The 24,305-nt window shown below is 51.6% G+C and overlaps 1 protein-coding gene across 1 annotated transcript in view; it reads right to left on the bottom strand.

The window, feature by feature from the left end:
- The window catches only part of PLXDC1 (plexin domain containing 1), an 82,517-nt gene that overhangs the window by 27,711 nt on the left and 30,501 nt on the right, over positions 1–24,305 (bottom strand). The window contains exons 3-11 of the mRNA XM_055576011.1: positions 23,641–23,784; positions 23,302–23,371; positions 22,560–22,682; positions 21,750–21,868; positions 20,648–20,747; positions 11,381–11,476; positions 6,474–6,555; positions 3,102–3,162; positions 1,624–1,759 (exon numbers count right to left, since the gene is read on the bottom strand). Of these exons, the coding sequence (XP_055431986.1) occupies positions 1,624–1,759; positions 3,102–3,162; positions 6,474–6,555; positions 11,381–11,476; positions 20,648–20,747; positions 21,750–21,868; positions 22,560–22,682; positions 23,302–23,371; positions 23,641–23,784 (931 nt within the window). The remainder of the gene's footprint in view (positions 1–1,623; positions 1,760–3,101; positions 3,163–6,473; positions 6,556–11,380; positions 11,477–20,647; positions 20,748–21,749; positions 21,869–22,559; positions 22,683–23,301; positions 23,372–23,640; positions 23,785–24,305) is intronic.

The following is a 24,305-nucleotide window of genomic DNA, read 5'->3' as shown; positions in this document are numbered from 1 at the left end:
CTGAATGTTGAGCTTTATGCCAACTTTTTCACTCTCCTCTTTCACTTTCATCAAGAGGCTTTTGAGTTCCTCTTCACTTTCTGCCATAAGGGTGGTGTCATCTGCATATCTGAGGTTATTGATATTTCTCCCGGCAATCTTGATTCCAGCTTGTGTTTCTTCCAGTCCAGCGTTTCTCATGATGTACTCTGCATATAAGTTAAATAAACAGGGTGACAATATACAGCCTTGACGAACTCCTTTTCCTATTTGGAACCAGTCTGTTGTTCCATGTCCAGTTCTAACTATTGCTTCCTGACCTGCATACAAATTTCTCAAGAGGCAGATCAGGTGGTCTGGTATTCCCATCTCTTTCAGGATTTTCCACAGTTTATTGTAATCCACACAGTCAAAGGCTTTAGCATAGTCAATAAAGTAGAAATAGATGTTTTTCTGGAACTCTCTTGCTTTTTCCATGATCCAGCAGATGTTGGCAATTTGATCTCTTGTTCCTCTGCCTTTTCTAAAACCAGCTTTAACATCAGGAAGTTCACGTATTGCTGAAGCCTGGCTTGGAGAATTTTGAGCATTACTTTACTAGCATGTGAGATGAGTTAAGGACTGCAAAATTTCCAGCCATATCAGGACCAAGCCAGATAACAAAAACCCAGCGGGGCTTTCCAAACCCCCAGTACTGGTTGGTGTAGGTGCAACAAGACCTAAGAGGTGACTCAGAATAGCTTGGGGTTCATTATGCAGTATTTATAATAAATTAGTATTGCCATTCCCTGCCCACCACCCCCCCAACCTGTTTCCACTTGGGTGCTTATGGGTAAGCGGCTGCACACAGGAGAAGCTGTCAATCAACTCATCAATCCAGTGATGCAGGACACAGAGAGGGACTTTCCATTGCTCTGAACAACCCAACTCTACCTTCATTGTGGGGCTGCTTCTGGCCCCCAGTCCACTCTCCTCCCTTCTCATGAGTGTACATTTTGCTTTGCTTATTAAAACTCCTGCTGCTTAAAACTGTTCTATGTCTCTAGATTGATTTCTTTCCCTTGTGAGGACAAGAACCCAGGAATCACCATTCCACCAGTAACATGGGGATGGCAGAGAAGGCCCCAGGGACAGCCAGGCCTGAAGAAGCAATTCAGCAACAACCCAAGATGGTCAGAGCTATCCTGCACTACCCTCTGCTCCCTGGACATCACAGGAGTGGAAAGTCAAGCCCCACATGGCAGGGGTGGAACTTCCCACCACACCAGCCCAATGAGGGGTGGGAACCAGAAGGGAAGTCACAGAAAAATTATGCAATCTTTCTCTGACGTCTGAGTGTGTGGGACCAAGTTCATACCTGCTACTGGGATGCCAAGATCTCACAGGTTCTCTGAGAATTGCTATTAAGATGAATCAAGTTATTACGTAAACTAATTGGCATTGTGCTGGGACGGTAATTTTTCCCGTAGCCACAGTGAATTCTGTTCCACAACTCTGACGCGGGCGTGGAGTCCACTTGTCCTAAACCTAGCTCTGTGTCTCACTGGCAAGTGACCTCTGCTCTGGGAGCCTCAGATGTGACAAGATGCAACAACCCTGTTCCCTGAGCGATGCTCCAGGGCCATGGCTCTTCCCAACTCTTACCTTCCGTGGTGAGGCTGTCAACGAAGAGGGAGGAGGAGGTGGTGGTGAAGTCTCCGTCAAAGGGGCTGAAGGAGCTGTCGGGGGAGGACGAGTAGGAGTCCTCGTCCTGGAAGTCCTCACACGTTCTGCCTTCTGCCTGCAAGAGAGACCCGGGGCTGCGATGCACAGAGGCCTTGCAGCAGCTACGTCGCACGCAGGAGGACCCTGGGGGTGCCTTCATCCCTCAGCGGCCAGAAGATTTAAGACGCCAGTGAGTGTTCCAAGATGGTAATCTAACCAAAGCTGGGCTATGAATGCATTTAAGCTTTCTACTTTATCCTGAAAGTGTCTTATCTTACAGGGCAATTTACCTGTCAGCCACTTCGAATCCTTCTTGAAGGAGCTGAGATGCCAATCTTAAATAAATAAAGCGAATGAGTGCAATCACCAACAGCCAATGTCAGAAACAGGCTGCTGGATGGACAAGGGGTTTTGGGGGTGTTTTTTTGAAGACCAGAAACAGCTCACCCAGCCTCACTGATAAAACAGATGGTAGTGAGAGCATAGCAGTAATTCTGGGGGTTCACATTTAAATGCTGGGCCCAGCACCTTCACCATTTCACCAGCTGTGAGCTCCAAGGCAAGTCACTGAACCTCTCTGAGCCTCAGTTTCCTTCTCTGATCGGTGGGGACACTGGTCTGTAGCTCCTGGGACCATGATAGGATTAAATCAGAGCAAGTGCTGGGCACATGCCATGTGCCTGCCCTGCAAGAAGGGAAAGTGAGAGGAAGGGAAGGGCAGGGATGCATACATGAATGGGTCTCTCTGTGTCAGTAAAAGGTTACTGACACATTACTCATTACTCATTACTCATCCAAAGTGTTGAGCATTCTGGAAAATTCCAAGTGAGAAGGAACCTGTGCTTGTGCATGCATGCTAAGACACTTCAGCTGTGTCCGACTCTTTGTGACCCTATGGACTGTAGCCCGCCAGGCTCCTCTGTCCATGGGATTCTCCAAGCAAGAATACGGGAGTGGGTTCCCATGTCCTCCTCCAGGGGGTCTTCCTGACCCAGGGGTCGAACCTTTTTATGGGATTCTAAATGGGAGGTGCCAGGTACAACCCACTTCCCTCCCAGAATGACTGCCTTCCTTAAATGCCTGAAGGTTTGAGCCGGGACAGTCATTTCTTGAATGTTACCAGGCACACAGCCTCCTAGAAGATTCCAGTGTGGCCAAGGCCACACCCAATATACCCTCTGCAAGGACCAAGAGAGCCCCTGGAGAACTGCCGCTCCGGGCCAACTCACCAGGAGAGGTGCTTGTCCCAAGGACCCACTGAGCCCTCAAAAACCTCCAACAATGGTCTCACTGGCACAGAGCAGACAGGGAGGCAAGCCCCAGGTGAAGGGGAGAATGTCACCAAGAGAAGAGAGACCAGGCAAGGGTCGAGCCTGCAGCCCTGCCCTTCCCCCACCCGGCTCACTTCAGCCTCTCACCTCCTGGGCACAGCCGTAGGCCAGCCACTCCTGGCGGTAGCGGTCAAAGCCACTGGAACATCTGCAGGGGGAACCAACAGGCCGGAGGTGTGATGGGATTGACAGAGAAGCCCTCCCCTACCCCCATGCAGTAATAGCTCTCCAAGGGGAGCAAGGAGGAGGCGAATCTCCCCAAGACCACTGAGCAGGTGCCCCGGCACCAGGTGGCTGTGATCAAGCCCCTCCTGCCCCCTCTACTCCTTCCCCCAAAGGAGGGGAAGCTATTTGCGGCATCCCACCCTTCTGACCCAGCTCCCCAGGACTAAGGCCACACCCACCCAGATGCATGTGTGTGTGTGTGTGTCTGTATGTCTGTATGTGTCTCTGTATTTATGGAGCTGGCAGACTGCGTGACCTCTAATGACCTTAAGCCCTGCCCTGCAACTCCGGGCAGCCCAGAAATTGCTGAGAAACCAGGGAGTTCACACACGTGTTCTCATCTGGGGAAAGTCTTGCTCGTTCGCTGAGCCCCTCTTCTTTGTGGAGGAGCCTAAATTTGGCAAGGAAGGGCGGGGCCAAGGAAGGACATCAGCCAATCTGGCCAACACCCACCATGTGGCCACTGAAGGGCAGAAGTGAGGTCCTGCCAGAGACTGGGAGAGATGAGATCTTGGCTGACCAGGGTTCCCTGAGAGGACACCGCACAGCTCAGCTGAGCTGGAAGACATCAAGTGCTTCCCTAGGGAAGGGGTGGGGTACGAGGATGAACCAGAGAATATTCTCCACGGCGTCATGCTCAAAGTTCTGTTCTTCACTCTTTGGTGCCAGGAGAATCCATCAAGTCCTACTCAAGTGCAGGGACCTCTGGATGGGAAGCCAGTATCACCAGCCACCAGTGCTGAGAAAGGATGCGAGGCTGGTGAACTCTGCACCGACAACTGCCTGCCCATCTGTCCAAGACCTGGCGAGGCCGAGGCTTCCAGGCTCTGCCAGTCCTTCCTTCCAAAGACGCCTCTGAGCTGCTCCTCCTGTAGCAGGGACAGCAAGGGGAGCCATCCACAGACCCCTCTCTCGGGTCCTCCATGCCCCCTCCTTCGAAGTGTGGAAGACTAGGGGCACCGCTGGGGGCTGGGAACTGAAGTTTCCTTTAGGCCAAACTAACTGGTTCTTTCAAGGACTGAGCCTTGGATATAGGTCCAAAAGCACCCCATTCCAAGCCCGGGGCTGACCAACCCAGACGCAAAGGAGAAAGGCATGAGAAACGGCCATTGTTTGAGCGTCTCCTGAACGCCAGGTGTTGCCCCAGTCACATGCTGCCCTTGCACTATCTCGGAGGACCTTTGCGATGACACTGTAAGGCAAGGGTTACAACCCTCATTTTCTGAGCCAAATCCTGGAGTCAGGGTCACCCGTAGACTCCAAGGTGGGCCATTAGGGGACAACGTGGGATGAAAGGAAAATACCTGCATGATAAGTAAAATCATCTGAGTCAGATCCGGCCCCCATGCAGGGAAGGGAGGCTCTGCAAGGCTGCAGAGGGCAAAGCAGGTGGAGGCGGAGCCAAGAACCGTGAGGTGGTTTCAAGCAGCAGTTGGTGGGAGAGACCACGGTGGCCAACAGCCCTGCAGCAGCCCTGATCTCTAGCTTTTTAGAAATCTGGAGTCAGCTCTCAGCTGAGGCTCCAGAGATCTGTCAGGAAGGAATGGGCCTGGCTTGGGTGAGCCTGGGCCCATGTACATCTGGGGACGGGATCCCTGATGGAGCTTTTCTGTCTTCTACTTGACATAATCCAGCAAAGATAATGTCTACAGCCAAGGCCCTGCCCCCCCACCCCGACCAACTCTCATTAAATTGTCATGGTTTTCTGGGCATGGGCATATGCATTAAGTGGGGGTGTAGCAAGCTAGGGTTTTGCTTTCATCTGACCCATTTTGCAGTCCTCATGGCTCAGCTGTTGTTGGATGATGCTGAGTCACATGGTGGCAGCCAGCCGCAGCATTCCAGGGCTCATCTGAGGTCATCTGGATTATCGCCTCACACTCACACGGGGCTCTCACACTTGAAAGTGCACAAGATGGATCACACCGCAAGTCTCCGTGCCAGGAAGACGCAATCTCGGGTCTCCCCCATGTACCCTCTCTGAGGCTCTGTGCGTTTCATGTGAAGGACTCTGAACACTTTGCAAAAATTCTGTTTGGTATTTGAGGAGTTAAAATAACAGGCATGTTCCTCACCCACATCTCCCTGAATCACATAACCCCAGCCCATTTTATAGGGAAAATAAACTGAGGGCACAAGAGAGCGAATAAGAGTACAGCTGGTGGGAAGAACAGCTGGGAGGCCTGATGAGGGCCCCTTTCTCCTCCTGGCCCTGAGCTGTGTCTTGTGTGCTAGGCAGGCCGCCTGTAAAGGCAATGGCTTTTATTTCTGCACCAGGACATTGGAAAGGAGCAAAGGAAATACTGACAGTTACAAGACAGCTGCACGGAACTCAAAGCCTCTGTAATTTGCAATTTTCAAGATTCCAAGGTTCTTCGAGTTCATAGGTCTTCCCAGTCTCATGGGAGCTCTAGTCCCCCAAGAAAGTCTCCCCCCCCCCAGTTTCCCCCTCCCCCAACCATTTATTTATCCTGGACAGGAGAAGAGGGATCAAATTTTGAGTCTAATCTGCGAGGAAATGATTTCAGAACAAGGAGTAGAAGATGAGTAGGATTTAAGAACTTTATCCCTGAAACTGCATCTCATCCAGAATTTTCCCTGCTTCCAAAACTAAACAAACACAGCTTTGTTACTTGTCCCAGCTTTCCACAGATGCCTGCAATGTCCACACCCTTGGATTTCAGGGAACCCTGTTATAGCCTGAGAACAGTTTTGAGGTGTGGTTTCGGGATCGTGGGGCTCTCGCCCAATGATGATAGGTCTTAGGCTCACCCCTGAGCTGGCAGGTCTCACGCTTGCTTGCAGATGAGGCAGTGAGGTAAAATGCAGGCTCCCTGGCTTCTTTCTGAAAGACCCTGATGCGGGGGGCCAGGGGTGGGCCCCAGGAATCTGCACATTTAGCTCGAGCCCTAGCTGATTCTGGGATGCTCGCAACTGTGGACCACTCTTGGAAAAGGCCTGCCAGAGGATGAACCAACCCTCCCGGTTGTGAGGAGGGAGCTGCAGTAGCTGGAATCTCTGAATGGTCTTCCAAAGTCTAGAGTCACCTTGATGGGTCACAAGCCTCAGGGAGACGCTCACTGCTGTAATATTCTTGTCCTAAGCATCAGAGTAGCACTGGCCAAAGTTACCTTCATGTTGGCCATGAGACCTGAGGCAGGGAGCAGGGTGGTGCCACCCTCTGCCCCCCACACAGTCTGCCTGTGGGAACCAGAGGGTGAGCCTGGTACAAACCTCTGCAGGACGTGGCACCAGCTGCAGTTGAAGGTCAGGTCTGAGGACATGCAGGCGTCGCAGCTCCGATGCTGTAGGCAAGCTGCGAAGAAGAAGGCAGCAGTCACTCAGCACCAGTCCCGCCACAGACCTCCAAAAGGTGCGACTTCCCTGAATGCTGGGTCCTTACAGAACTCCGGAGGCTCTGACCAGCAGGGACCCTAATGCCAGCCTCACTTGAGTCCTTCCCTGGTGGCTCCGATGGTAAAGAATCTGCCTGGAACATGGGAGATCTAGGGTTCGATCCCTGGGTTGGGAAGATCTCTTGGAGAAGGAAATGGCAACCCACTCCAGCATTCTTGTCTGAAGAATCCCATGGACAGAGGAGCCTGGAGGGCTACAGTCGACGGGGTCACAAAGAGTTGGAGACGATGAGCAACTAACGCACATTTGAGTCCAGTCTTGATTCTCGGACTCTCCCTCTTTACCCTCCCTCCCTCCCTCTCTCCCTGTCCCCACCTCCCCACTCCTTTCTTCCTTTTGTCACACTAGCGGATCAAGCCCTGAGCTGGTGCTGGCCATTCAGCAGTAAGACCTGGTACCTGCCTTCCTGGGCCTTACAGTCACACGGGAAGACAGACACTAAGCAGGTCATCAAACAAAGATAACTACATAATTATCATTGTGATATGGTTTACAAAGGAAGATTACAGGGTGTCATAAGGATGTACAAGGAATCACACCTAGCCTGGGAAGTAGACTTCTGGCCTGTTGCCTACAATTTACAGGGTTGAAAAGGATTTTTTTTAATCAAGATATATTTGACATACAACATCATGTAAGTTTCAGGTGTGCAGCACATTGATTTTATCCATTTATATTGCTGTCCAATGACCATGGTAGCCTTCGCTAACACCTCCACCACTCCACATCAGTATCATTTCTTCCAGTGCTGGGAACAATTAAGATCGAGTCTCTCAGCAAATTTAGTGTTTATAATACAGTTGTGCTGTCTTCTATCACTTGAAAGGATTTTAGATGTTCTGGTTTGACCAGCTAGCGCTCCCAACTCCTGATGACTCCATGTGGCAGAATTGCCAACAGACACCCACTCCTGGCCTGTCCAGCTCCTCCCAGGGAAGTCTGGGCTCTGAGTTTTCAAGAGTAAACCAGGCATATAGGATTCCATTCCTTTCCTCTCCCTCTCCTCTTGGAAGTGAGCTATTCCCAGGGAATGTGCTGACCTCTGCTCAAACAGGCTTAAATCTCCCCTGGAAAGTCACCTGACCTCTTGGTGCCTCAGTACCCCATTTGTAATAGAGGGATAAGGATGCTGTCTGTGTGGTAGGCCAGCTGTGAGAGGGTTTCTAACAGTGCCGGCCACACGGGGAGCCAGTGAATGATACTAGTTATCGACTCTGGTCCATCGTTCCTCTCAGGTGCTCATTCACTAGTTCATTCTTTCAACAGATATTTACTGAGCATCGATCAAGGGCCCAGTACTGTCCCTGGAGATGCAGTGTGAACAGGAAAAGCCAGAAGTACTGCCTGCATAGAGCCTGCAAGCGAATGGAGGAGATGGTCGACAAATATACAGACAAAAAGATCCACCCTAGGGCTTTGCCTGGGCTTCCCTGGTGGCTCAGATGGTAAAGGAACTGCCTGCAATACAGGCGACCCAGATTTGATTCCTGGGTTGGGAGGATCCCCTGGTGAAGGGAATGGCAACACGCTCCAGTATTCTTGCCTGGAGAAGTCCATGGACAGAGGAGCCTGGTGGGGTATAGTCCATGGGGTTGCAAAGAGTCAGACACGACTGAGAAACTAACACATTACATTGGGGCTTCCAGTGGTGAGAAGGGCTAGGAGAAAAGTGGAGCAGAACAAGCCGGGGATGTGTTTTACTGGGGAAGGCCTCTGAGGAGATGCAGAGAAGGGAAGCCAGCAGGCAACTCTCCTGGGGGAGAAGTCCAGGCAGAGGGACCCCTCTGTGCAGAGGCCCAGGAGGAGTAGGTTCCAGGGTGCTCCCAACAGCAGGCAGCACTCTGCAGGGTGGAGAGGTGGAAGGTGGTGGGAATGGGGAGGAATGGCAGCTGGGGCCTCGCTGGGCAAGGCAGGGGTGGAAAGCAGGGAAGTTAGTGGAAGTGGCTGCTGGAGGGTATGTGGATCCCTTCTGTCATCAGCCAGCCAGAAAAGCAGAGAGGGCCAGGGGAGCAGGAAGAATGGGAGCTGGATTTTAAGTCGTTCACTCGCTCAAATGCTGCCCACTTAAATGACCTCGGAGTGGCAAGCAGCTGCCACAAAATCCATCCATTTTACTATAAGGACAGATAGACACTGACCCAGAATAACTGTATGCATTCTGAGGACTCATCTGAAGAGCAGCTGAACAGAACACGTATCACAGCAAGAAGTGACCGCTAACCACAGAAAATGACCACTTATTCAATAGGCATTTCTTCACTCTGTGGGTTTTCATGGGCCCGGACCACAATCCATTAATTAGGGAACCAGTTTGCATTCTGTGGACCCCCAGCAAGGCAGCATCTGGGAACCAGCCCTCGGTGAGGGGGAGAAAAACTGCTTCGGGCACAACGTGGTCACTTCTAATTGCCTTGTGGGAGGGACTGGCTGCAGGGGGCACTGTGTGCTTTCGTCTACCAGGGCTTTGCAGGCTTTGGAAGGGTGGAGGGAACTCCGTAGGCAGAAAATAAGCAGGGACTGGCCTGACCCCAGAATGACAGCGCTCTGGCTGTTTTCTTCTCTGGTGCACCCCAAGGGTCTACAGCAGTGCCCAGCATGTGGTAGGCAGTTAACAAAAGTTTATGGAATCGATATAGAGTTGCTCTCATCCCCATTTTACAGAGGAGGAACCTGAGGCTTGGAGAGAGCCACAGAGCTAAGAGAGGCAGATCTGGGTTTGAACCAAAGTCTGTCTAAGCCAAGAACCTGAGCTCCTAGCCTTGAGGTCCCCCTGGGAGACTCCCTTCCCCAGCTTCCATCTTCACACCAGGCCACCTTTTCTAGAGTCTCTTCTAGAAGGACCGGCCATGGTGTATGATGGCTTGAAGAGCCACATAGCTGGAAGAATTTTGGCTAGGTCCCCCCGACCCCCAAAGGTAAGGGAGAAAACCTGGGGCTGTGGGGCGCAGAGTTTTCTGAGAACAAGGCAAACCAGCTTCCAGGAGTTTAAATCACAGTTTCAGTAGCAGTGCCCTCCTGGACATGGGAGTCCGTGACCTGCTCATTCCCAGTGACTCTGGAGGCCCCTTAAATGGCTCCAGTCAAACTGAGAAAAATCCCTAGGAGCCTCATGAAACATTAAAAAAACACACTGACCTTTACTTTCATCTGCATTTCAGATGTCCTGTGTGCTATTAAATGCTCACAAAATTCACTGGAGGGGTGGGAAGAGGCTTAAATGTACAGACGTGTCCCAGAAACTGCATTCCCAGATGTTCCACTTCTTCTGCCTGGGTGGTTAGCCCTGCCCTTGGATGTCCTTGCTCCCAAATGTAGTTTAGTCATTCCTGGGACCCAAGACTTGCTCTCACCAGTGCTAGAGGAAGCTCTGCCCAGAGGGAGGGCGACTGGGATGGGGGTGAGCCTGGGACCCCAGGGGTCCCAGCCCTGTCCCTAGGCATCAGGGGAGGACACCTGCTGGGACATGGCCTAGCATTTGAGAAGACCCTTCCTCCTCCTCTTCTTCCTTCACCCTCTGCTCCCAGAACCTCCAAGGAAAGGGAAGAGGAAAAAGAGAGGCAAGAACCGCCCCAGAAGGCAGGGAGAAAGCCATGGCTCCAGAGGGAAGCTGGGAGGTATCATGAAACAGGAGAGGAAATTAAAACTGTCTTTAGAAATATAAGCATGGGGGCGGGGCGGGTGGCAACTTCTCTCATGGTCCAGTGGTTAAGACTCCATGCTGCCAATGCAGGGAGCCTGGGTTCAATCCCTGGTCAGGGAACTAGATCTCACATGCTGCAACTAAACACATGTGCCATAACTACTGAAGCTCATGAGCCACATACAAGACCTGGTGCAGTTTATATAAATAATAAATACATATATATGAACAGGAGCACTGTCCTTTCCTCACTCTCCCCATCTGCCCTGACTGGATCCTTCAGGCTCCGCAGCAGCAGTGGGGGGCCTCCACCATGGCGTGCCTTCAACAGCAGGTGAGCAAGGTGCAGAAGAGTTACAGGACCCAGCCCCCTGGATCCTGGAGGGCTGCTGGCTAACCTTTTGCCTGTGGATGCCAGCATCACGCCTCCTCTAAAGAAAATGCAGTGATAAACTTACGGTTCCATTCAGTTCCTGTAGTATCTTTTCTACGAGCTCAATCCAAGTTATCAGAGGTATCTCTTTCCTGGGTTACAATTATATGTTAATAACAGCGCCTGCGTGCTAAGTCGCTTCAGTCGGATCCGACCCCTTGCTTCCCCATGGACTGTAGCCCACCAGGCTCCTCTGTCCGTGGGATTCTCCAGGGAAGAATACTAGAATGAGTTGCCATGCCCTCCTCCAGGGGATCTTCCAGATGCAGGGATCAATCCTGTGTCTCCTGAAGCTCCTGCACTGCAGGCTGACTCTTTACCTCTGAGCCACCGGGAAAGCCTGTTAATACCAGCAGCTGTCATGTATCAAGCACAAGCCATGCCCTGGGCCTGGGATGTGTCAGTGAGTGTCTGGACTTTCATTTGCATCCTCAGCTCTACCTAGTGCAGTTCTCACCCATACCATAGCCCTGGGAAGGAGGCAGTGTGAGGCCCATGTTACAAATGAGAAGCGGAGGCCCAGAGAAGTCAGGTGGCCGTATCTAGACAGGGGACCCTGGTGAGCCTGGGATGGAAGTCAGTGTGACTTCAGTGCTCTTGCCAGGATAGCGGAATGCCTCTCTTCCATCAGTGGGGACAAGCCCTACTTACTTGGCAACGGGGTGAACTCCACGGCAGATGTGCTGGTGACCTTGCTGGGGTCCAGCTCCACACGGTGGTATTCGAAGATGGTCCTTCTCCGAGATTCTGAAACAGAGACAGAGCTTGTCATCGGGAGCATTTCATAGGCTTTGGGACCTGGAGCCTGACGGGGGGGCAGGAGATTGTAGTGAGAGGAACCAGGAGTCAGTATGCAGCCCCTGAGGGCAGGAAGTGAAACCATCATTCCGGGATGATGCTGTTGGAACTCTGGAGAGACAGGAGGATAGGAGTTGACTGTGAGCAGCGAGCTCTGTGTCATAAGCAGGCTGACAATGCAGAGGCCCAGCTGCTGCTGGGTCCAGAGTCCACCCTCTGTGCCTTCACAGCTGCTGTTCCCTTGACCCATCACACTCTTCCACCCTTTCTCTTCTTGTCTAGCTCACTCTTTCAGATCTAGCTCAGGGCCACTTCCTCTGAGCAGCCCCCCTTGACCAGCTCCCTCCTATTACCCTCTTTGCCCCAGGCCCTCCTCCCACTGCACTCCTTGCATGATGTAGTCATGATGGTCAATTTGGAGGGTGGGGACCACTGAACTGTGATCATCTGGCCCTGAACCTGACCCACAGTGAGTGCTCTGCAAATGTCTGCAGATGGACAGGCTGACCTCGGAGATCCTCTCCCCTCCTTGATGGTTCAAGGGCTGGAGCCAGGTTGACATCCTGCCTCAGTCCCTGCAGAAACTTCCTAGGGGACCTCAGACTCAAAAGACCTGAATTCTGAGTCAAGTTCTGCTCCTGACAAGTTGGATACCATTAGGGCCTCAGTTTCTTATCTGTGAAGTGGAAAAACATTACTGCCCCAACACCCTTGTGAGGAAAAAGCTGGAATTGTAGATAGAAAGACTTTTCCTAAAATGGCAGTCTGAGATGCTCTGATATTTCCCCCATGCCCACCGAAGAACCATGATTTGCGGTTGGTTTCCTTCAGCTCCAAAACACAGGCTGCAAGCAGCTGAGTTTCGTGAATGAGCTTTCCCATGAGGGGAAAGGGCCACTTTAGTATTTACCCAGCAGCCCTTCTTCCTTCTGGAAACAGAAGGAACTGCCCCCAGCCCCTTCCTACATGTGGTCTGTACTGTATCTTCTTTCATGACTCTGCTTCCCTGGCCAACAGTGATTGGTCCAGGGTTGGGCATCTGATGAAGTTGGACCAATCAGAGACCTTCCCTGGGACTTTTTAATTGTAACCACGCAGCCCTTTGCTCTCTAGTAATAATGCTGAGAAGATGCAAGCTTGGTGTCCACGAATGGCCACAGTTCCAGTCTCACGGGGAAAGCTAGAGGATGAAGCCATGTTGTGGAAAGAAGCATGGAATACTGGTGGCATCCCAGTCCCTGGAGTCCAGGACCTGCCCTGGTCCTATCTTCCCAGATGTTGGCTCCTCCTTTGGTTCTTTGGGCTACTTCAGTATTCCCAATGCACCCCTTTTCAGCTGAACTAGTTTCAGCTGGGTTTTTTGTCACTAGACGCCCAGAATAGGTGATATAAGTTTCCTTCCAGCTGAAGGTGATTTTGAGGAAAGTTTCCTAAGGTGGCAGAACTCAGTAGCTGCTGCTGCTGCTGCTAAGTCGCTTCACTTGTGTCTGACTCTGTGCGACCCCATAGATGGCAGCCCACCAGGCTCCCCCGTCCCTGGGATTCTCCAGGCAAGAACACTGGAGTGAACTCAGTAGGGGCATCCATAAAAAGCAGGGTGTCCTGTGCAACCGCTGGGCACCCCGACCTGAACAAAAAATCTAGGGCAGCATATACTGCTCAAAAGAACATTTCAGTTATGTTTCTATCATCTATTTATCCTCAATCTATAGCTTGGCTCAAACGATGAAGAATCACCTTGCAATGCAGGAGACCCTGGGTTTGATCCCTGGGTCAGGAAGATCCCCTGGAGAAGGGAATGGCAAACCATGTCTGGAGAATTCCACGGACAGAGGTGCCTGGTGGGCTACAGTCCATGGGGTCACAAAGAGTCAGGCACGACTGAGCAACTAACACCCCCTGCTTAAGCCAGGACTGAACCCCAGGTGATGACCCCAAAGCATGCTCTCTTTCCACTGTGCTCTCTTCTCTGCGGCAGAGCCTGGGGACACCTCTGTCCCTAAAACGTCTGCAACCACAGAATGTCCTTGAGACATTCTGTGCAACATAAAGGAAACTGCTCTGGCGCGGGTGGCCACAAAGCTCCCCTGGAACTAAAGAGGAATCTGCAGACCCACCTCAAAGGTCTGCACTTCAAATGTGAGTACCACCCACTCACATGTGCACATGTGAGTGCCTGCACATACACACACACACACACACAGAGTCACATGTGTGTATGTGAGCGCCTGCATGTGCACACACACACACACACACACACACACACACACACGAGATTTTTTTGATATAAGAAACGCCCCTTGCCAAGCAGGGGTGGGTCTGAAAGAGATGGAGGTGAGAGATTATCTGCTCAGAAGAGGCTCCAATTTTCAATTCACCCAACAGACCACAGGTGCGGTAGGGCCCTCCCTGTGTGACACCAACTTCTCTGCAAAGATGGCCTGGACTTCGACTGAGCCTGGGCCATGTGAGACCTTAGGTGGAGGATGGGGAACTTCCAGGCAGCCTTTCGCAGCTCCATCCCACCCACCACCCCCAGGGGCCAACTCTACTGAAAAATCACCCCCTTCAACACCAAAATGGAATAGGATAAAAGTAAATGTGAAACCAGGTCTTCCAAGATGCCTGAGGCCCTGGAATAGACTCTGTGTAAACATTTATTCCTTAATCTGCCTCTTCTGTCAAGGCTCAACTCAAATGACAGGTCCTCCTTAAAGACATCTGCCAAGCAGGGACGCAGTTAGTGGCCCCTCCTCTGAGCTCCACAGCCCCCTGTGCCCCACCCAGTGTCACCTGCTTCACAAACATTTACTCTGCTGGCCACCCGCCCCCTGAGACTGTGAGCTCCCCAAGGGCAGAGCCTGCAATTTATACGTCTCTGTCCCCCAGCCCCTCGCCCCAGGCCTGGCACACAACAGGGTCTTGAGAAAGGACTGGGAACGAATGAATGGCTTATAAATAGTCAGGAAAACCCTAGCAATTTATCATAACTTCAGCCCGCAGCACAAAGGAAGAACGCCTTTCCTCCCCAGCCCACCACAGATTATGGCCTTTCTCAAAAGGGCCGCCCCCAACGGGCCACAGAAAGCCAGACCCTTCCAAAGTTAGAGCTTAAAGCAGGAGTATTGGCTTCCAGGGTGTCTCTACCTACAGCGCTGTAGGGGAGAGCTGGCTCTCAGTTAGGAAAGTGAAAGTGAAAGTGAAAGTCACTCAGTCGTGTCCAGCTTTTTGTGACCCCACAGACTATACAGTCCCTAGAATTCTCCAGGCCAGAATACTGGAGTGGGTAGCCTTTCCCTTCTCCAGGGGATCTTTCCAACCCAGGGATCGAATCCAGGTCTCCCACATTGCAGGGGGATTCTCTACCAGCTGAGCCACAAGGGAAGCCCAAGAATACTGGAGTGGGTAGCCTATCCCTTACTCCAGTGGATTTTCCTGACCCAGGAATCAAACCTTGGTTAGAAGGAAGGTGAAATAGGACAAGGGGGTCAGTGTTGAGGCATGAACTTGTCAAGAGAGTCAATTTTAGGGATAGAGAAGGGCAAGCAGCAGCTGGGGAAGGCAGGGCTCCCAGTCAATTCTACCCCAGAATCTAGGGATGGGTCTCCGACCAGCGAGCTGGGGAGTGGGGATGTGCCTCAAGTGAGGGTTCAGCCAGAGATAATGGGCTATATCCTCCAAAACCCAGCACAGCCCCACCAGCAGGGAAGGGGAGATGTGTGTGGTAAAAAGGGGGAGGAGGGTGGGTGGATGGAAACATATCTCTGACTAAAAATATTTGCTCACTTCAGCGGCCAACTTGTACTTGTTTAAGTGTCTGATTTGGTAAGACTTTTATTTCTCAATAAACAGAACCCTTGGTATCCCAGTCTGTGTTACTTGCATCTGGATTATCTTGCCAACATCTGGGGCTCGCCCAAAGAGGATGACGTCCGTCTTCGTGACCAACAGATCCCTCCCGGAACCGAGATGGTGGCCACCCCAGAGCCACATTCCTGGCAGTTTGAGACGTTCTGTGTTCTCTCTGCTTCCACTCATCGAACATTCAGAAATGGTAAGATCCAGACCCGGAGAGCCCTGCTATGCAATCAAGAGACGTCCGTGGCTCAAAGGAGAGCTTGGCATGTCCCGTTTTGTTTCCACACCAGACACCAGTGGGAGAGGGTTGGTTTGATCAGAAGAAATCAGACTGACAGATCCAGCCACAAACTTTCCTCCGAGACGGTGGCTACCGTACAAAAAAATTGAAGATGGTGGATCAGGAGGGATTTTTCATTTATTCATTCACATCTTCCTCTGCTCATTCAGTTATTCATTTAATAACCGTGACTTGAGCCCTAGCAGGGGACCCCAGAGATAAATACAATGAGAATCCTATACCCCAGGGAGCTTGCAGCCCAGCGGGGGAGGCCCCTCAGCACAGATGCAAAGTAGAAAAGTGACTGAGGGAGGAGAGCAGACAAGGAGGGAGCAGAGTAGAAGGAAAACCAGAAAGTAAAAGTAAAAATCAGGTCCATGGGGGCGGGGTTGGGGCAGGGCACCAGGATGGATAAAAAGCCACAACAAAAGAGCACCATGGAGGATCCTTAATGAGGAGCAGGGAGATGACAAAATGGGCCAGATACGGTGACGATACCCCCTCCCACGCCCTTACTTGGCTGCTCTTTCTCACTCCTCTGCTGCCAGTTCCCGGGCCTCCTCTTCCCCACCCAGCACCAAGGTACAGCACGGGCCACTGCCACATTTCTCAAGTTTGCCTTTGAAACGAAAGGAAGGTTCTGGAACAGGAGAAGGTTCCAGTGCTTGGGCCATCCAAGGCTATTCTGGGGCCAGCCAAGTGGCAGGTTGCCATTTGGAGCTTTTAATAAAGAAATCCTCATTTATCGATTCCATTAATTCAGAATCTATCAGTTTTTATATTGGAGACCCTAAAGTTGCTTTTATACTGTCCGTGAAAGACAGGGTTTCTTAAATGAATAGAGGAAATTATATTGACTTCTGGGCCCCCCGCCAGTCAAATACAGAGTGTATCAACTACTCTCTGTTTATGTTTTGCCTGCTTCTGCAAACAGACGCTACTAATCTGAATCTTTTCTCTGCAACAAAGCACATTCTGCAGACTCTCTGCTCCAAAGCCTGCAGAGCAGTTTCTTCAAGGAAGTGATGGTAAGAGAAATTCTGCCTGTTTTCCTTCCTCAATCCCAGGCATGAGACTGTGCAGAATTCCCTCCACCTTCAGACAGGGGTGGGAGGAAAGTGTTGGGAGCCTGGGGGAAGGAGAGAGTCCCCCAGACATGGTTCAGTTGAATAATGGGGAGTAAATGCCACTCCTCACAGCACCCCAGGCAGGGAGGAGGCAAGCTTGGGTGCCAGGGCAGGGACATCGCCTATTCTATGGGACAGGTGGGTTGGGACAACAGGAATATCCACAGTGACATTATCTGTGGACCAAAGGCCTCTCCCTGAACTTCTATCATGGTTTTTTGAAATATATTGTGATTGGGTTGGCCAAAAAGTTCATTTTCCATAATATCTTATGGAAAAACCCAAACGAACTTCTTGGCCTACCCAATATTTGCATCTCAACCAAATTCAAATGAATTCCCTATTTGTTGGGTTGACTATCAGACCCAGAGGAATCTGATCTCTCAGCCACATAAAAGCCATCACTCTGAAAAGCAGGAATTGTAGCCTATTTTAAAATCCACTGAAGGCCATGGATACTGCCCTAGAAAAATGCATACATGTGATTTACTTCAACCACACCTCAGTGCTCCTTTTAAGTCCACACCTGATCCCCAAGCTGAAAAATCTCTGACAGAAAGAGATGTGGTTATCAGAGCACTCATCCCTAAACTCAGATGTCAGGCTCTGTTCTCACTTAGGGTCACCAGAAGGCAGAGCACATGGTCTCTACCACATCCAGTCTCTTCAGCACCAGTTCCAGGGCTCATTTTTTGAGCACCTGCCCTGCTGCAGACACTGGGCTAAGTGCTGGAGCCCCAAGGAGCTCACAGCTAGTTGGGGAGAAGACGAATGAGGCAGGATGGTGTCATGAGTTCTATATTAAAGCTCTTAACAAAGTGCCCGGAGGATGGAGGAGGAACGTGAATTCTGCTGCATGGAGGAAGCTGGACCAATGGATAAGTAGGATTTTGCCAAGTGGTAAAAGGACTAGGGCACGGGGTGGCATTTTACATGAGGAACTGCATCAGAAAGACGCAGATTCCCCCTTGGCATGTTTGGGGAACACAGGGCATGCAGACCAGTGCTGACTGGACAGAGTGGTGGGTGACAGGAGGGTTCAGAGACCAGCCCAGAAGGGTAGGCCTGTGCCCATAATACACGTGAGAAATATAATTAACACTGTTGTATGTTATCCATGAAAGTTATTAAGAGAATAAATCCTAAGCGTTTTCATCACAAGGAAAAAAATCTATTTTTTTTCTTTAATTTTGCATCTTCATGAGATGGGAGATGTTAACTAAACTTATTGTAATCATTTCATGATGTATGTAAGTCAGATCTTTATGCTCTAATGCCTGAAAGTTACACAGTGCTACATGGCTTCTCTGGTGGCTCAGACGGCAAAGACTCTACCTGCAATGCGGGAGACCTGGGTTCAGTCCCTCGGTTGGGAAGATCCCTTAGTGGGCATGGTAACCCACTCCAATATTCTTGCCTGGAAAATCCCCATGGATAGAGAAGCCTGGAGGGCTCCAGTCCGTGGGGTCGCAAAGAGTCGGACACGACTCAATAACACTAAAAGAAAAATCAAACAGTAGGCTGTGCACAGCTGTGTAGGCCCCAAGTGCCACACTAAGAACTCTGAATTCATGTTTGGGGCCATAAGGAGCCAGAGAATGACAAGATCAGCTCTGTCTGGCAGTGACAACAAGGAGTAGGGAGACAGGGGACAGGGGGCAGGGAGCCTGGAGGCCGGGAGCTGCTGGGCAGTGTCTCGAGTCAGACGTGGGCTTCCCTTGGCTGGTAGACTCAGCGCCTCATGACCACAGCTGGAGCCACCTGATCTAGCCGCTGCCACAACAGCCCTTGTATTTCCTCCAGGGCTCACAGAACAGGCGCAGCCGCCCTCCTGTTATTTCAGGTGGGTTCTGCTTCCTCCCTCGCCCCTCATTACCACACCTCCCCACATCTCCCTGGCTTGCTCTAAAACAGCCTTTCATTCTAGAACCATAGAGGAGCCTCAGAGGCAGACACTCGCGGGGGATCTGACTTCCTCTAACTCACCCTCATTCTACAGCTGGATCCAGCACACATTTCCTGCCGCCCGGCACAGGGCCTGTGAGGGAGGCACGGACCCCACCCCCGAGGCGCGCAAAACAGGGCCGTGGTGAGGGGCAGGGAGGCATGCATACCAAGAGCAGTCCTTCCTGTAAAACAGCCTGGGTGTGTGCACACAGTGCTGTGGGTGTTTGGGGAACTGAGGAGGGAAGGATTGCCCGCTCTGGATGGAGAGGGAGTTGGTTGGATTTAGAAAGCCTCAATGGTGGACACTAGGGTTCAAAATACAGAAGATTTGGGTTTCAGTTCTAACCCTCAGAGCTGTGTAAAAGCAAGTCACGCCACCTCTCTGAGCCTCCTCGTCTTCATTTAGAAAGAGACAAATGCACAGACTTCATTTACAGTGCTGCAGGATAATCCAATAAGATAACTATAAGCTCAGTATCTAGGGATGGGGTTGTAATCAGTGTGCCCCTAAATGACCCCAGTGATCCTTGCCTCCTGGGATTCACACCCTGTTTAATCCTATCTTGAGTGTGGGCTGGACCTAGGAACTTCCTTCCAACCAGCAGAAAGTGGCAAAAGTGGTGAGGTTATGAGAAGGCTCTGGCTCCCCTCTCGCTCACCCTCTACTGCTGTCTTCCTTGCCTGCTCTGATGGAAGCCAGCTGCCACATTATGAACTGTCCTATGGGGACGTTGACGCAGCCAGAACCCAAGGGGAAACTGAATCCTGTCACAACCACATGAAAGCTCTTAGAGGTCCCCCCAACAGTCACTGAGGCAAGCCTGGCAACCACCTTGAGAGCAGCCTGTGAAGGAGTCTAAACCAGGGGACCCAGTTAAGTCATGCTTTGTTTCCTGATCCACAGAAACCCTGAGATAATGTTTTAAGCCTCTAAGTTTTGGCACAATTTGTTATGCAGCAGTAGCTAACTAATACAATCAGGGTGATACTGAAACTCTTTAGTAACTGGCTCAGTATAGGTTTTAACCAACCAATTAGAGTAGTTGACTGGTGCAACAGAGCAGGGTCTGAGCCACTGACTAGAGTGCTGGGAGTTTGGGGGTGGGAGAAGGGACAGTGGAGGGACAGGTGAAGTGATGGGAATTAATCTTATGGAAATACTCATGCAAGAGCATAAAAGTACATATTTGCAAGAATATTCACGGCAGTATTATTTGTTGTAATGAAAGATGAAAACAACTGAAAAGTCTGGGCCCAGGGGACTGGTTCAATTAAGGTACATCCATGCAAGGGGTGTACAGTTATTAAAAAGAGTGATCCAGAAAGATGGGCAGGATATACTTTATTCAGGAGCAGAACAGAGGACATCTTATGCCATTGTTTATGATAAATACACTTACGTATACTATACTTACCTGAAGGCTTGTAGCTCTAGAAATACCCTGGTGGCCCTGGTTGCCTCCAGGAAGGGGAATTGGGGAACGGGGATCAGGGACAGGAGAGAAATCCAATTTTCCTGTCTCCTGAAGCCCCCTGTGATGCTCCTTCTATCATCTGGGTTTGGGAGGCAATTACAGTTGTGTTCTGGGAGGACTAATAAACCCTAATTTAGTGTCTTTGGAGATTTTTCTAAGTGGAGGGTGTGCTAAATGGAAGGGCCCTGGCTCCCCACCCCCCTCCACCACCAGAGCAGTGCCTCCCACTGGAGATTTTATTGGAAAAATGGTACCTCAGCTCAAATGAAGAGAAGTTGGAACTCACTCTGCCCCTTTTCTTCCCTCAGTTCCCACTTAACTCCTCCCACCCCGGCAACCACTTCCTACCACTGCCCTCTCCCCCACGAGTCTGGCTCAATCTGAGCTGAGTCCAGCCCCGTCCAGGGATCTCTGTGGGTCCATGGGGTCTCACCTGGTACATCTGGGGATGGATTGAGAATCATGAAGGCATCTGACAGGCCTGCTTTGACAGGGTGCTGGGACGAGCTGATTTCCAGGACGGGTATAGGGATCTGCAGGGGGGAAAGAAGAGGCTCCGTCTACCCCCAAAACACTCTTGGACCAGCTCTTCTTGGAGCTTCAGACCCATCTGCCTGGTGGGCATTGACTCCTGGAGGGCTCAGACATCTCAACCCAATGGGCCCATCCAAATTCCAAGTCATCCCCACATCATCTCCAAACACATTTCCTTTTTCTTTTCTTTCTCTTTGTGAATGGCACCTCCATAGAGGAGTCACCCTCAGCCTCTCCCAGCTTCCTTTCATTTCCCTCCTCCTCTGTCAAACACATCTCCAATCCTGTTAACTAGCCTGCTAACAGGCTCTCAAATCTATCCAGTTCTCTCCATCACCCCCACCCTACCCCAAGCTGGCCGGTTCTCCTGCATCATCTTCCAGCATTCCCTCTGAGTCCCAGCCCTCTGCTCTCCACTTTGAAGCCAGAGTGGTGTTTTTCAAGATTTTTTTTTTTTTTTTGATGTGGACCATTTTTTAAGGTCTTTATTGAGTTTGTTACAATATTGTTTCTGTTTTGCTTTTTCAGCGGGGAGGCATGTAGGATCTTAGCTCCCCAACTAGAGATGGAACCCACACCACCGGCACTTAACCACTGGACTGCCAGGGAAATCCCTAGGCCGCCTTCTTTCAGTGCTTTATACCAGCCATGCTCAGTCCTGCCATGAGCCTTTGCATATGCTTTTCTCCCTCCCAGAACACACTTCACCCTCCTCTTTGCTTCCTTAACTCCTACACGTTCTGAAGATTTCAACTCTTTTCCTCAGGAGAGCCTCCCAGGCTCCTGTTCAGGTACAGAGCCCCGTGAAAGGCTTTCCTGGCATCACTATTTAAGAGCACTTGCCCCCACAGTTACTATCTATCCCCTGAGCCAGATTCTCAGCTCCACAAAGATGGGCCGGCAGCCATCCTGTGAACTTCTGTACCTCCAGCACCACACCCTAAGTCTGGCGCACTACAGGGCCTCGACATTTTTGTTGAATGAAAGAATGGCCCACTCACCTCTTTGTAGCCGAAGACAATGCGGCCGTCTTGGTGCAGAGCCGCCTGGAAGGTGAAGCTGCCCCTGTCCTCCCGACCCTGGAGGTAGACGTGGTCCCACTGAACAACAAAGACTGTCCCTGGTGAGGAGAGCAGAGACTTGGCTGGTCAGGGAGGTCATGCAGGGAGCAGGGCCCTGCAGAAATGGTGGCCCACGTGGATGGGACACCAGCTAGTGCCTTTAGTGATGATGGGGGCAGTTTGGAAATTTGACAGGAGGCAGAAACTGGGCAGCCCACAAACAGTCTGGTTCCCAAGCTGGAGGGCAGCCAGGAGACCCTGCTGCACCCTCTCTGCCCCCAACCAGGTACTGTAATTGTACCTGTATCATCTCCAACCCCAAGCACTGCCCTGTCCTTCTTGCCTATCCTGACCCCCTGAGATGAAAAGGAGGAGAAACAGTAGAAACTTCTGTTCTCCTGGGGCAGAAGGTAGGTTCTCAAGGGACAACCTGGTGAGAGTAAGAAACAATCAAGGTCTCTAATGTTTATTTCACCTCTGCTGCTGCTGCTAAGTCGCTTCAGTCGTGTCCGACTCTGTGCGACCCCAGAGACGGCAGCACCGAGAGCCAATTGTTTTCACTTAATTTTCTCATCAGGTAGCAGGCGTTTTGTCCCCAGGTGAGGAAAATGAACACAAAGGTAGGGTAGCTGCTGAGCTGTGTGACTGTGGGCAAGTCCCTTGCCCTCTCTGGGCCTTGGGCGCCTCTAAAGGGGCTAGACCAGGGGACCCCTGGAGCTGGATGAATTAAATTCTGAGCTCTGATCTCACCATTGTCGAAATAAGCAACTGTGGAGTTTTCAGAGTAGCCAGGGTTGAAGTTGGCCATCAGAGGGGCCACGTACTGAGTAGCTGTGAGCATCCGATGGACCACATCACCCATGAAGATGAAGCCTGGGGTGGGAAGAAGTGTAGATGAGTCATCAGAGATGGACTTGCTTCCTCATGCAGGAAGGAGTAGTGTAGATGGAGCTGGAAGTGAGTCTTGGACCTCTGACCCCCAGCATCACATGGTGGGCATGGGTCTGGTGTATATAGAGCAAAAGGGGCCCAGACTAGAGAAGGTTCTCTCTGCCCCTCCACCCATCTCTGTCCCTTGGAAAGTGCACAGGAATCCAAGATGGGCTCCCTCATATCAACAGGGAGCCTGGTCCCAGGAAACAGGCTCTCAGTGCAGTCTCCTCCCTCTCACTCACAGACTCAGAAGCACAAGGGCCAAGGAACCGCCCACACTGGGCTGTGCTGACCCAGAGGGAGACACACATGCACGTGCACCCACATCCACACACACACACACACACACACACACACAATTAAGTCAGCAGACGTGAGGGAGGTGGTCCGAAACACTCATGATCTCTCACCTGAGAGTGGGGTCCCAAGAGAGAGCCACATGTGGGACCCACCCTAGTCCATCTATAAAACCCTGACTCCAGTGAACCTTTCCAGTTTAGGTCCCAGGTTCTAGCTGAAATCTCCACACCCTCTCCCAGCCCCACAGACAAGGCCTTACCTCCGGTTGCTATGGTGATCTGCCGCAGAGGATGCCCGTAGAAAGGGAAATCAAAGGACAAGACCACTCTCTGCAGGGGACAGGAGAGAGTCAGCAGGGCCAACCTGCAGGCCAGGTAGCCGGGCAGTCACACTGCCCCATGCTTATCTGGATGGGGTGGGGGGGGTAGGCATGTCCAGGGCAGGCCCCCAGGGCCACAGGTGGGCACCCCAACTCCGGCCAAGCCCCCTAGGATCCTCTGGGAAGGCACTCCCCAGACCCCAGACCTCAGGCCATAGCCATGCCCACTGACCAGGCAGAGTGGGCTGGCCCCCTGCTGCCAGGGACTGGGGCACTCACCGAAGCCTGCCGGTGGGTGTTGGAGAGGATTCTGTGAACTTTCACTTGGCTCTGGTTGGCCTTGGCCACGTCCACCCATAGCTCCTGGCTGCGGGGCTCGCTGGGACCATACAGACGGGACACATAGTAGCTGTGGTTGTCCTCCTGTTGTTATCCAAGACAGAGTCCACAGGAGGATGAGGAGACAGGATGTTAGCAACCACCCTCTGCACCTCCTCCATCCAGATGTCTGGATAGAGAATTCACGGTCCTCCCAGACCATAGCCCAGAAGAGCTGGTTTAGGCCTGGGAGCCCCTTGGATGCCATTGGCCCTGGAGAGCTCAGTACCTGCCCCCTAGCTATGCCCCCAACAGCTCTGTTCCAGCTAAATTCATGCCTGCTATACCTGAGCTCCACTCTGCCATCCCCAGGACAGGCCAGGAGGTTTTCCTAGAGCCCTGAGTTCCATTCCCCGCTACCTCACCCCTGCCCCAGAGCATACCCAAGGCAGAGCTCAACTCGGGACATGAAGGAGCAACAGATAAGGTAGCCTCAAACAGAGCCCTGTCTTCACGGAGCTCCCAGTCTGAGGGGGAGACACAGCCCCCTGCCCTGGGGAGCACCCAATTTAACGGAGAAGAAAAATCTGAATCTTGGAAGCTACCCATCTAAAGACGGAGGCAGA

Source organism: Bubalus kerabau, chromosome 4 (genome assembly GCF_029407905.1).
Source record: "Bubalus kerabau isolate K-KA32 ecotype Philippines breed swamp buffalo chromosome 4, PCC_UOA_SB_1v2, whole genome shotgun sequence".
NCBI lineage: Eukaryota > Metazoa > Chordata > Mammalia > Artiodactyla > Bovidae > Bubalus > Bubalus kerabau.
The sequence above is the reverse complement of the archived record's forward strand: the minus strand, read 5'-3'. Positions and strand labels throughout refer to the sequence as shown.